The sequence below is a fragment of the Urocampus carinirostris genome, chromosome 7 (genome assembly GCF_059441175.1).
Source record: "Urocampus carinirostris isolate Australia breed hairy pipefish chromosome 7, RoL_Ucar_1.0, whole genome shotgun sequence".
NCBI lineage: Eukaryota > Metazoa > Chordata > Actinopteri > Syngnathiformes > Syngnathidae > Urocampus > Urocampus carinirostris.
This window is the reverse complement of record NC_142355.1, coordinates 36,799,098-36,812,666: the sequence shown is the minus strand read 5'-3', so window position 1 is coordinate 36,812,666 and position 13,569 is coordinate 36,799,098. Positions and strand designations below refer to the sequence as shown.

The window sequence follows — 13,569 nt, the reverse complement described above, 5'->3', positions numbered from 1 at the left end:
CGAAGCAATAGGGAAAATGCGGTTCCGGACTCAGTTTCCCTTTCGAACCAAAGAAGAAAGAAGGAAAGTTGCGCCCACCCGGAAAAGGACGGCCATGGCGGTGATCCGTCCCCCGGCCCGGACGCTCTCCCGGAAGGAGCGGAAGCGTTCCGGCTGGAAGCAGTAAACCTGCATCTGGAGAACAAGGAGAGACGGTGGCTTAAACGGGTCGGGAGACGGGTCGGGATACGGCCTTTTACCTCCAGCGGGTATTTGATTCCATCCAGGCTGTGCTCGGATCCGTGCTCGGACGCGTTACAGCGCCCCCAGTGGAAGGTGACGCGTCCCGCTTTCCATTTGGACCGCAAACCGCCGCCGCTCACGTGAAAATCTCCGTCCAGGTCCAGTGCCACTAAAACCAGGACGGAGAAAGACAGTTATGTTTTTTTCCCCCCTCTCTCTCTCTCTCTCTCTCTCTCTCTGGCTCTCTCTCTCTCTCTCTCACTCATTTTTTTCTCCCCCTTTTTTCGCCCTCTACCTCCCTCTGTTTTTCTCATCATCTCATTTTCAGTTTCACTTTGTCTTTCTCTTCTGTATCTCTTTGTCTCTATTTTTTTATCCTTTCTCCTCTCTCTTGTTCTTGTTTTTTTCTTTTTCCTTTAGTTTACTCTTTTTTTCTCTTTGTTTTTTCGATTTCTTCTCTCTCTTCCTCTTTATGTATTTCGCGTTTTCTCTAGATTGCTCTCATTTATTCCTCTGTCTCTCTCTCTTTTTCTCATCTTCTCATTTCAGTGTTACATTCTCTTTCTCTTCTGTATCTCTTTATTTCTCTATTTTTTTATCTTTCTCCCTCTCTTTCTCTCTCATACACACACACTCATATTTGTTATTTTTTTCTTTTGCTTAATCTCATTTTCTCATTCTCTTTATTTTGTTTTTTCTCTCTCTTCCTTTTTATGTATTTTGTCTCTACCTCTCTCTGTTTCCCATCCTCTCATTTTTAGTTTCACTTTCTCTTTCTTTTCTGTATCTCTTCATGTCTATTTTTTTTCTTGTTCTCTCTCTTACTTTATAGCTCCCTCTGTCTCTCTCATTTCCCCTCTCTCAATTCTCTCTCTGTCTCTATCATTGTATCTCATTCTCTCAATCTGTTCTCTCCTTTACTATATCATTTTGCCTGCTCTTCTTCTCTTTTTCTTTCTGTCTCATTTTCATTTTCTCTCTCACTCTCTTTGTCTGTCTTGTTCTCTCTTTTTTGTCTCTTTCGTTCTCTGTTTTTCTCTAGTGGCAGGTTTTTTCATTCTCTCTGTTTTTCTCTCAGTTACCTTCGCCTTTCTCCTTTTTTATTCTTTTCCTCTTTCCCCATCATCCACATTTCTATCTTTCTCTCACTCTCATTTTTCTCCATTATTTTTTGTCTTTTTCTCATTTCTCCCTCTTTTCCTCTCTCATTTCTCACTCTTCCCCACCTCTCTCTTTTCCCCCTCTCCCCACCGCTCTCTCTCTCTCCATCTTTTATTTTCTCTCTTTTTTCAATGTTTAATCTTCTTTCTCTGTTTCTCCTTTTAGCTCTTGGGTAACTCTTTTTGCTTTCTTTTGTTCTTTCTCTTTTTCTCTCATTGTTTCTCTTTCTCTCTCTTTTTTCTTTTCCTTTCTCTTTTTCCTCTTATCTCTCTTTCCCTCATTTTCTGTCTCTCTCTTTCTCTCTCCACCGCTCATCCCCTTCCTCTTTTTCTATTTTCTTTTTTTTGGGGGGAACACTATCAAATTGCTGACCACTTCAGCGTTTGATTGCTGAAATGTATCCCGCCACTCCCGCTGATAGTTGTTTTTGTGATTTGAGTGCTAGCAGTCGTTTTCTGGGCAAACAACAAAAGGACTCCTATCGTTTTGTGCTTTGTGTTTGGCCTTTTCGGAGCAAATATTGACTCAGCCGATGGAGCCGCATAGGCAACGTTTTTTGTCCCTTGTCGAGTGACACGAACCTCAACTTTCTTTTTTCAGATGAGAAAAGCAACAAAAACAAGTCACTCCTAACTTTAAGAGAGAGAGAAAGAGAGAGAGAGAGAAAGAGAGAGAGAGAGAGAGAAAGAGAGAGAGAGAGAGAGAGAGAGAGAGAGAGAGAGAGAGAAAGAGTATAAAAAGAGAAAGAGAGCAAGTTAGAGAGAGGGGAAAGAGAGCAATAACAAAAGAAAAACAATGCTTGTGAAGGAGAGCGAAAAAAATGGAGAAGAAGTAAAAAGGATAGAGAGAAAAGATGAAAGAGAGACGGGAAAAGCAAAATTGAGAGTATAAAGAAGAAAGAGGCAAAGGAGAGAGAAAGGTAGAGTGACAAAAAGAAAAAGAGAAAAACGAAAGGGAGAAAAGAGTCTCCTCGAAAAATACAGTATACGGTATAAGAGAGAGAATGAAAGAACGAGAGAAAGAAAAAGAAAAGAGAAAAAGAAAAAGAAAAAAAGACAGAGAGTGAGAGAAAGAAAAGAAGAGTGTGAGAGCTATTGAATGTACGAGAGAGAAAAAGTGAGAGAAAGTGTGAAAGAAAGAAAAAGAAAGTGAAAAAAGAAAGAGAAATAGACAGAGACAGAGAGAAAAGAAGAGTGTAAGAACAAGAGAGAACATACAAGAGAGAAAGAGAGAAAAGGTGAAAAAAAAGAAAGGAGAAAAAAGAAAAGAGAGAGACAGAGAGCAAAATAAAGAAAAGAAGAGCGTGAGAGAGATTGAATGAACAAGAGAGAAAAAGTGAGAGAGTGTGAAAGAAAGAAAAAGAAAGAGAAAAAAGAAAGAGGAATAGACAGAGAGAAAAGAAGAGTGTAAGAACAAGAGAAAGAAAAGGCAAGAGGGAAAGAGAAAGCGTGAAAGAAATAAAGAAAAAAATGAGAAAAAAGAAAGCGAGAAATAGACATAGAGAGAGAGAGAAAAAAAAAGAGATAGAATAATTATAAAAAAAAGCGAGTGAGAGAACAAGACACAGAGAAAGCCCGACAGAGAGAAAAAGACGAAACAAGCGAAGACAAACAAAGTCAGCGTTAATGTAATATTTCAGAAATTGTTCTTCTGTTGTTTTTTTAAAAAAGACCCCCAGTGTGTAATATTTGACCACTAGATGACACTGTTCCCTCAATCGAACGAAAACCTGCTCCACATGGCACAGCGTAGCAGCAAGATACCAGACAAACATGTCACAACCTCTAGGTAAAGATTCTACGATGTGAAAGAAATACAAATATCCATTTATACTAGTTTGTTTATTTTTTACCTAGTATTTGAATCAATCTTTTATTTTAGTTTTTTGTACCACTAGGAGGCGCTCATGATAACACACTGCCCCTTTAAGCGATACATTTAATACCATGCATTAAAAAACTCCAATTAGGTGAACACTATCTTTACTCCAAATCACTAAATCAAAAGGAAATATTGTTAATTTTACAGGTAAACAACTCCACCGACTCGGGAGGGGACGGAAATCAAGATTGGAATGAGCGACACAGGACAGGACTGGAGCGCCCTCTTGTGGTTCTGTGTGAAAGTCTCGTGTGAAGTAATATTCAGAACTCAGCACTGAAACAGAAAGATACCAAGAAGACCTTTCTTACCAGTTTTTCCGTCGTTGTTAACGTTGGTACGTGGTCCGGTGGGCCGATCCCAACCGTCCAATCGGAGCGTCCGATACTGCAGCTTGACTTGCGCCAGCCTCTCCTGGATGTCGATGGGGGACTGCCTTGCCGTGCTGCACGAAGGGAACTTCTTCCACCAGTTCTTCTGGTTGAGGGTTCCTAAACATGGAAAAGGTCAAATCGGTGTCTAGCTCTCGTTTTCGCTCTCTTTCATTTTCTCTCTCTCTCTCCCTTTCTCTTATTACCTATCTAATCCTTTCTTCCTTATAGTCTCATTTCATTTCTGTGTCTCTCCCTCATTCTTTCTCTTTCTCTCACTTTTATTTATGTTTTTTTCTCTCCCTCTCTTTCTCTTCTCTCCATCTCTCTCTCCTTTACTTTCTCTTTTGTCTCTCTCTTTCCCCCCCGCCTCTCTCTCTTTCCCTCTCTCTTTTTTTTCTTTGTCTCTCTCTTTGTCTTTATCTCTCATTTCTCTTTCCTCTCTCATTTTTCCCCCTTCTCTGTGTCTCTATCTCATTCATCCTCTCTCCCTTTTCTCTCTCTCATTTACTTTCTCCTTTCTTTCGCTGTCTCTAAATGTCTCTACTTATCACTCTCTCATTTTCTCTAACTCTCGTTGTCTGTTTCTTATCTCTCTATTGCTTTCTCTATGTTTTCTCTCTTTTCTCCATCTATCCATCTCTTTCTTCTTTATACTCTCAATTTTGCTTTCCCCGTCTCTCTTTCATCTTTCCTCTCCATCCTTTTCACTTCTTCTCCATTTGTTTCGCTCTCCTTCACAAGCATTGTTTTTCTTTTGTTATTGCTCTCTTTTCCCTCTCTCTAACTTGCTCTCTTTCTCTTTTTATACTCTTTCTCTCTCTCTCTCTCTCTCTCTCTCTGTCTCTCTCTCTCTCTCTCTCTCTCTCTCTCTCTCTCTCTCCCTCTCTCTCTCTCTCTCTCTCTCACTAACTTGCTCTAATTATCTTTCACTCTTTTATACTCGTTCTCTCTCCCTCTAATTTGCTCTTTTTCTCTGTCTGCCTCTCTCTTTCTCTTTCTCCCTCTCACTAACTTGCACTCTTTCTCTATCTTATACTCTCTCTCTTCCTCTCTAACTTGCTCTCTTTCTCTTTCTCTCTGTCTGCCTCTCTTTCTCTCTCTCTCTCTCTCTCTCAATAACTTACAATCTTTCTCCCTTTTATACTCTCTCTCTCTCCTTCTTTCTCTCTCTCTCTTTCTGTCACTAACTTGATCTCTTTCTCTTTCTCTCCCTCTTCTTTCGGTCTCTCTCACTAACTTGTTCTCTTTGTTTCTTTCTCTCTTTTATACTCTCTCTCTCTCTCTTACTATCTTGCTCTCTTTGTTTCTTTCTCTCTTTTATACTCTCTCTAACTCTCTCACCTATTTTTGTTTCAAAGCTTAATGTCTACCGAAGGGGCAGTTCAGTTTGCAGTCCTTGGCTCCAGGGACAGGCAGAAAAAGTGCACCCCACTAATGATGTGGACGAGCAGGTGCGCTGTGTTCAGGTGACCCCCTTTTTCATTACTGGCCTCAGGAGGCTAACTGAGTGAGGCTGCTAATGGGGGGAGGGGGGGCGTATTATTGGGGTACAAGGGTTCTTTTGCCGGTCATTTGCAGTCATTGGAGACTTGGAGCAGTTCCAGGCCGGGCAATTCCTAACATCTGCTTCTCATTGAGGACGGCAGGCTCCAGGACTAAACATGAATGTAAAAATCTCCAACTGAAAAACGGTGCTCAACTGCAGAAATTCCACTTCAGAAATGATATCTTAATATATGTAGAACAAAGCCCGAACACCAAAAGCGCATTTTGGGTTTTGGTCGAAAGAAAAAAACCCATACAAAAAAGGAGGCCGATAGAAATCGCATCTTAGGGGCCGGTCACACAGACATTTGCGGCTGAATCACGGCCAGAAATTTCTGACTTTGAGGCGGACGCTATAGGACGCATTGAGATCGCCATTCAGACGAGTTACGGCAGTGCTTAACACGAGGTCGGAAATTCGCGCGCGGGTGGCAGCGCGAAAATATTTTGCGCTGTTCAATTCTTGAGAGCGCGTGGACACAGCCTTTCACGAGTTTATCAAGGCTGGACCGCGGCCGTAAGCTTCTGGCCGTGAAGCAGATGTCGTTGGGCGCTGTTGGACGTTTTGAGACCGCCATATAGACGAGATAGAGCAGTGCTTTACTCGCGGTCGGAAATTTTCACGTGGTTGGCCGCGTTCAAAACTTTTGAGCTTCTCAAAAGTTTGAGCACGTGTTAAACCGCGTGCCGCACACGTGGTCAACACGAGGTAATGACGCGGAAATGACGCGGAACGACGTGCTCTGGCCGCGGCCAGGGCGTGATTACACATGGGTAGGACGGGAAATTTCAGCGGGTAATCGTGGGCGGAGCATGGTAATAGCATGTTCTGCGCCTGTATCGCGGTGTTATTACGTGAAATTAGCGTGTTACGCGTGTGACAGTCAAACGCCTTTCTCCGCGTATATACAGCGCGATTTGCCGAGTACACCATTGTGCTCGTGACGTCAAGGGGGTGAACATGAATCACCGTCAGCGTAGTTTCTCTTCATTTCGAATAAATCTTTCGGTGCATTAACAATGGTCGTAGCAAGGTTTTGATGCTAGGTCCTTAGCTTGGCCTTTTGGCCGAGAGTAAGAGTCCCGGCTCCTAAGCTTTGTAACGTGTTATGATCTGATCGACAAAAGTTGGTGGATCCCTCTGAGTCCACGTTATTGTTAGCTGCTAGTTGGCTAATGTTTACATGCTAACACTAGAGAGCTTACTTTAACTGCATTCATTTGCAGACATATACTTTGAATTGAATGAACTAAATGTCACACACAAAGTATTTATTAGCCGCTAACAAGACATACGCTAATGTATACATGCTACTACAACAGCGCCAACTTATTACACTAAACAGGTACTTTGTGTGTGACATTCAATTCTGTTCATCCTTTCAGGTTTTGTTTGCTGCTAGCTGGACTTTGCCTGACGTTTATATGCTAAAAGGACAGAGCTAACTTACTACATGTGAGCTGCATTCGTTTGTGTGTGACATTTAAATCAAAGTATTTGTTAGCCACTAGCCAGACATTTGCTAATGTTTATATGCTATTACGACAGTGCCTTTTTAATTCATGAACATGTACGGAGTGTGTGACTTTCAGTCTGTTTGTTCTCAAAATTTTGTTAGCGCTAGCCTGAATTTGGCTAATGTTTAGATATAGACACTACCGAGCTAACTTTCTGCAGTTGAAACATTTTCGTTGGTAAGCACTTACGTATGACATATAGTCCATTTGTTTTCAAAGCTTTTGTTAGCCGCGAGCTTGACTTTGGCTAACATTTACGAGCTAACACTACGGAGCTAACTATGAAAGTAAATTTCAATACCTAACCTGTTTAAGTTAAAACTTGAGATTGTATTAGGATAAAGGTTTTTCATACACCTCCCATCAGAGGCGTGTGCTTCCAAGATCTCAGGACAAAAACACGTGTCCCCAATGGCTAGAGACTCATTTATTGAAAACACAGGCATAAAACAACACATCTGATTGGCTTAAGCGATATCACACTAACACATGAAACTAATCTGATTGGTTTGGACAGGAATCACATAATCAAATAATGCTGGTCAGTAGATGACGTGCCAGCATAATAAATGAACAGTAAGGAAAGTGAAACTTAGTAACACAAAGGGTTCAATGCGTCACTGTAAAGTCAAGAAATGTAGAAAGGGAGGCAAGCTCTTGAGCAGACTTCCCAGCACCGAAGCGAAGGCTTTCTTGATGAATAGTTAGCAGGCCCCAAGAGGATACTGCCTGCATTCCATAAAATACACTTCAATACCTCCACTTGAGCCGTTATTTATTCGTAAACACATACTTTCAGTGACTTCTCCGGGAACGTCACAATGTAAGAATACAGGATTGAAATGAATTTGAGGAATTTTGAAAAATCGGAAAAATAAATCAAACTCCGTACTTACCAGCGTACGACCAATCCATGTCCTCGGTGAATTTGCGCTGGTGGCGGTACGTGTAAGCGGCGGCTGCAATCAAAGAGAAAACGTTCGGAATTATTATTTTCCATATTTTTATGACAATACTTTCATAAGCTAATGATACTGTGTTTATTTAGTTTTTGAACCGAGCCATTTTTATAAAATCTGTTGATAAGTTTGTTGAAAATCCTTCATTCATATACATTCATTCTGTCCCATGATGTTTAAGATGCTGGTCTGCTATTGGTTTTCATCACAGTTTCGGGGAACGTTCAGAATCTCACATGAAATTATTTTTCCTTTTTCTTCCTATCTATTTGCTTTCTAGTGCTTTTTTTCAATTTCTCCAGTGTTTTCTCCTTTCTTCCTTTTTTCTAATTTTGACTTTTTTCCTTCTTTTCTAGCTTTTGATTAAATCTAATTAAGTCTTTGTTTTTGTTTTTACATTTTCTTTCCCACTTTTTATTGTTTTTATTATTTCTTTTTCATGATTACTGATGTGAATCACCTGTGCCCGCTCCTCTGCCGCCAACTGCTTCGGACTCTGATTGACTCCCTGTCCCTATTCATATCCAGTCCATTCTGTCGCCTTTTGTCAGTCCGTCTGCAAACCTCAGTTAACACTAGGCAAGCCTTTTTCGACCCTGACTCCCACCTGTTTTCTGCTCCTGTCTGTCCCCCGACTTCGACCCGTTTTTGATCCTGACCATGCCTACTCTCCTGGCTTACGACTCGCTTCCGATCCTGACCAGGTTTTTTGCTCTACTGTCTACTGTGAGAAACGTTACGCAAGTGGGTCCTGTCTCCGTTCTGGTCCTGACATTCTTCTTCTTTAGTTTCTTTCCCCCGATTTTTTTCCCTCTATGAATCTAGCTATTTCCCATCTTTTTTCTTTTTTTTCCTCGCTTTTTCCTTCTTTTTTCTCTTTTTCTCTCTTTGTTTTCCTTTTTATTTATTTTTTTCTCCTTTTATTTAGTTAAGTATTTTTTGTCTTCATCTGCTTTATTCTGACGCCATTTTGTGCATAATGTAACATAATTATTGGTGATATATGGATTAAAGCAACAAAACCAATGTGAAGAGGCGATTGGGAGCCGTATGTTTTGTGAGCGTTTGCTTACGTCTTTGTTCCTTTATGAGTATGTCTTTGTACGTGCTTACGTATATTTCCGTGCGTGTTTATGTACATGCTGATTGTTATTCTATTATACTATCACTAGTAACTTTTACTCTAAAGTAACTCAGTCACTTTTGGGATGAATTCATGAGCAATTATGACTAATTACTTTTTAAAGTCATCCGCCCAACACTGTTGTTTTGAGACCACTTTTATGCTTGATACTTTGTACCCGGGTTTTGTTATCAAACCCTTAACCGGTGGGCCGCGGAAAGGGTTGATAAATAAAGTCGTGTCTTCAAGATGTCGGCACATATCATTGCGAATCTTAAACTCTTAGGATTCGATATATGATGACCATTGCAAAATCAACTCATCACAGAAACATCACCATCAGTCTGAAACAAGATACCGAAAACTATAAAAAGGGGATAGCTCACCCAGAAGCGCTGGGTACTTCTCCTCATGACACTATACCCCGCAAATATGGTCTGGTTACATTCAGGAAAGTCCAGTAAATCCAACCGTGAAAATATTTACTCTTACAACACACAATAATGTCGACAGAACAAAAAAAAAATCCTCCTAAAAGCATTTCTGCATCATTTGATGGTCTACATTGTAACCCGTTTGTTTGGCTTCAGAACTTCCCTTTAAAAATAAAACAACTCAGATCTCTACTGACATTTGTTTGACACCGCTTTTGGCCAATTGCATACATCGTGACAAATTCAGCTTCAAAAATCTTTAGTCAATTGTGACCGATTCAAATGTTGATTGACACATTGGTTAGCCAATGAAATCTGTCACATAAATCTGTACACATTTACGGTGTGTATTCAAAGTAAACGTGCACAAAGCCAATCAGGATTTTTTATGCACCATTACTAGGCGCAAGTGAGCACAATCATGGATTGATTTCGAGAAGGAGAAGTCAAACATTTACAACTCTTTCACAATGTCTAAAAATATTGGCAAAAGTAAAAATCATAGTTATAAGGTAGTCTCGGCCACTTTTGGAAACGTCTAAACGTACCCTTAGAAAAACGGGTAAAGCACAATGTTTCGTTTTTCAGATTGTGAGCAAATATGACAAGATACTAGGTAAGATTTCAGGGTATTGTCTCACCTGTGTTCCAGCTAAGATACCCATGACGCTATTATGTGATTGCAAAAAAATTCAGGCGAGAGTAAAAAAAAACATTTATTTCGGTGTGTTCAAACTCAGATGACTCGTTTGGCGCCAACTGCCTCGAACTCTGATTGGCTCCCTGTCCCTATTGAAACCCACTCCTTTCTGTCACCTGTGGTCAGTCCGTCTGCGAACCTCAGTTTACGCTAGGCAAGCTTTTTGACTCTGACTCACTCCTGTTTTGTCTCCCGTCTGTTTCCCGGCTTTGACCCATTTTCTGATTTTGACCACGTTTTTTGCTCTCCTGTACCGGCTACTGACCTCCGCCACCACCTGCCACGGAAGTCCCACTTCCGTGTTCAGAGCTACCCGCTCCCCGCGACCAGCGATCACCGGATTGTGTGCGCAATCCCTTCCCTCCTTCCCAAAAAAAACGGAGAGAAATGTACGCAAGTGGGTCCTGTCTCTGTTCTGGTCTTGACAAGTTTGGGACAAAACCTGAGAATGTTCCCTTTCAAAAGAGACCAAAAATGTCCCTATTTTTGAAAGAGTTCAAGAACAACATTTACTTGATTTCGGGTCCTTCTTGGTTTGGGATTTGAGGCCGTTTTTACTGATAAGGAGTTGAACCCGTTCTTTCGCGGCAATTCCAGCGCCTCCTTTAGGGAAGAGAACGCGCCGGATCCGTCTCGTCAGGCTTCTGTTTTATCGTTTTTCCGAAACTCGTAAAAACGAGACGCCGCGGCGCTGACACGAGACAGGCCGACGGGACGGTTTCATTTAATAATGATTGCGAGACGCTGTCTTCACGACTCGTGTCTGCGTCCTCTCGGGGAAATTCGGAAAGAGACCGGCTGGTTGCTCTAGCCCAGGGTTCCTTTTTCAGGCGGCTACTTTTTGTTACTAATTAGCGCGAATGGCACTCCGTTTTGATATCAACTTCTCAAATAGCAACGTAACTAGATGGCTTGCTTTATCTTTATTTTTTTTTAAATCTTTATTTTTTTATCCTTTTTTAAATCTTTTTTTTAATCTTTTTTTATCTTTATTTCTTTATTTCTCTTTTTTAATTTTTTTTAAAGCTTTTTATAATCTTTTTTAATTGTTTTGATCTTTTTTTTAATCTTTTTTATCTATTTGTTATTCTTTTTTAATCTTTTTAAAAATCTACTTTTATCTTTATTTTTTATCTTTTTATTATTTTTTGAATCTTTTTTTCATCTTTTTTCAATGTTTTTATTTATTTTTTATTTTTTTAATCTTTTTTTTATATTGTTTTATCTTTTTTTAATATTTTTGTAATCTTTATTTTTTAATTATTTATTTTTTTTAATCTTTTTTTTGTTTTAAAAAAATCTTTTTTCATTGTATTTTTTTAATCCCCACAGTAAATGTGAGACTGGAGTGCCACGTGAAATTCCGTTGTCACAATATGTTCAACCCATTTTGTAACAATGATAATAAAGGTATGTTCTATTCTCATCTCATCTCATCTCATCAGCCGTACCGCTTATCCTCATTAGGGTCGCGGGGGGGGCTGGAGCCCATGCCAGCCATCTCCGGGCAGTGGGCAGGGGACACCCTGAACTGGTTGCCAGCCAATCGCAGGGCACACAGGGACAGACAACTCATTCGCTCATTCACACCTAGGGACAATTTGGACCGGCCAATTCACCTGAAATGCATGTTTTTGGAACGTGGGAGGAAACCGGAGTGCCCGGAGGAAACCCACGCAAGCACGGGGAGAACATACAAACTCCGCACAGGAAGTCTGGAGCTGGGTTTGAACCCACGACAGGTTCCCATGACATTAACTGTGCCGCACAAGCACTAACCACTGCGCCGCCGTGCTGCCCATATTCTATTCTATTCTATTCTATTCTATTCTATTCTAGATAGCTAAAAGTAGATTGAAGCTAGCTAGAAGAGTAAACAGGTAAAAAAACTAAAAGGGAGCCAGATCGCTAGCTAAAAAAGTAAAAGCAAATTTAATAGCCAGATAGAAAGCTAATAAAAAGCTCGCCAGAAAGGAGGCCGAAATTTAGCTTGATAGCTAGCAAGAAAAAATAAAGAAAAAATGTATGCTAAGTAGCATACAAAAATATTCAAATATCTAAAATTAGCATAGTTTTCTGCTTAATTAGAATTTTTATTAGATTCGTGATAATTTCTTGATACTTTTATGCGTGTCAGATGAAAATCAAGAACAAGAAAAAGCAGATAAGGGAAGAATTTTATGAAATTGTTAAAATGAACGTAATTTTCTGACAAAATATCCAGATAGAAAGCTAAGATAAAAAGTTAGCTAGCTAGCTATAAAGGAGGGCAAAATGTATCTTGTTAACAAGCAAAAAATTGATAACACGTTAGCTAGATAGCATTAGAAAAATGTAAAAAGCTAGCTAGATAGCTTGCTAAATATCTATGAATGTAAGAAGATAGCTAGCTATAAAGCTAATAAGGTAGCCAGATAGCTAGCAAAATAAATTGCACATGTTTTGCTCGTTCACTTTATAAAAATCATAAATTGGAATTGAGTTTGTTGTATTTCCTGTAAAAAGATATCGATCAAAAGATGAATAAATAAATGTGTTTAATAAATGAATAGATTCTCATCCTATTTTTTTAATGAATTGCTTAAAAATAATTATCTATACTTGAATAGATGTTTTTGTCTGCGGAGCCCATGAACCAGAATTTATTCATTTTAATTTCTAAAATAAAAAAGTATTGTGTTGTTACTATTTTGTTATCATGTTAATGAATAAAAATAGGGTTGAATGGACTTAGTCAACCGGGATAAAAAAAATAAATCATATTTTTCAAGAAAATCACAATGACCCAGCATTGATGAGCTATTTTCAGAACATGTCAGCAAGCACCGCAACTGCCCTTAAGTGTCATGATTTGCCAATTGCCCTCACCTACGCTCACTCGTTCAGCCCCAGCTGCCACTCAGTCCCTGATTAGTCCCCCTCCTATTTAAACACTTCATTCTCGTTCACTCCTGGTCAGTCTGTCTGCGAACCTCAGCGCCTGCAAGGCAAGCACTTTTAACTCTGGCTCCCGTTTTGATCCTGTTTCCTGTGTCGATCCCCGATCTAAACTCCGTTCTCTTGTCCCTGCAACCCGTATCCTGATTCTTTTTGCTGTAGCGATCCTTCAATCCAAGCTCCATTCTCCTGTCGGCTACCCGTATCCTGATTCTGTTTCTTAGATCGATCCCCGATCCAAGCTCCGTTCTCCTGTCCCGGCTACCCGTATTCTTCCCGATTCCGTTTCCTGTATTGTTATTTTCTTTCAAATTGATAACATTAAAAATAGAAACATATTTTTGAGCAAAATGCGATCACCTTTAACAAAGAAAAGACATTTATAAAAGTCGTTTTTTTTCTCACTAGAATTAGCATCGTTTGCAAAATTATATATTTAAAATAACATAAGTATTTCTTTTGTTTAAGTGATAAAATACGTTTTGTTCGTGTTTACGTACGTTCTTGTGTGTGTTTGCGTACATTTTTGTGTGTGTTTGCGTACGTTTTGTTGACGTACGTTTTGTCCTTTACGTAGGCTTTTTTTTACGTAGGTTTTTGTTTATATTTGCGTTCGTTTTGTTTGAGTACGTATTGTATATGCTTATGTACGTTTTGTGCGGGTTTATGTACGTTTTTGTCCGTGTTTGTGTACATTTTATGTTCACGTATGTTT

At 39.7% G+C, this 13,569-nt stretch overlaps 1 protein-coding gene across 1 annotated transcript in view; it reads right to left on the bottom strand.

Annotated features, from left to right (window-relative positions):
* Positions 1-13,569, bottom strand: part of LOC148363220 (receptor-type tyrosine-protein phosphatase zeta-like) — a 72,825-nt gene that overhangs the window by 50,247 nt on the left and 9,009 nt on the right. The window contains exons 2-5 of the mRNA XM_088340803.1: positions 7,598-7,660; positions 3,576-3,755; positions 240-391; positions 79-174 (exon numbers count right to left, since the gene is read on the bottom strand). Of these exons, the coding sequence (XP_088196929.1) occupies positions 79-174; positions 240-391; positions 3,576-3,755; positions 7,598-7,660 (491 nt within the window). The remainder of the gene's footprint in view (positions 1-78; positions 175-239; positions 392-3,575; positions 3,756-7,597; positions 7,661-13,569) is intronic.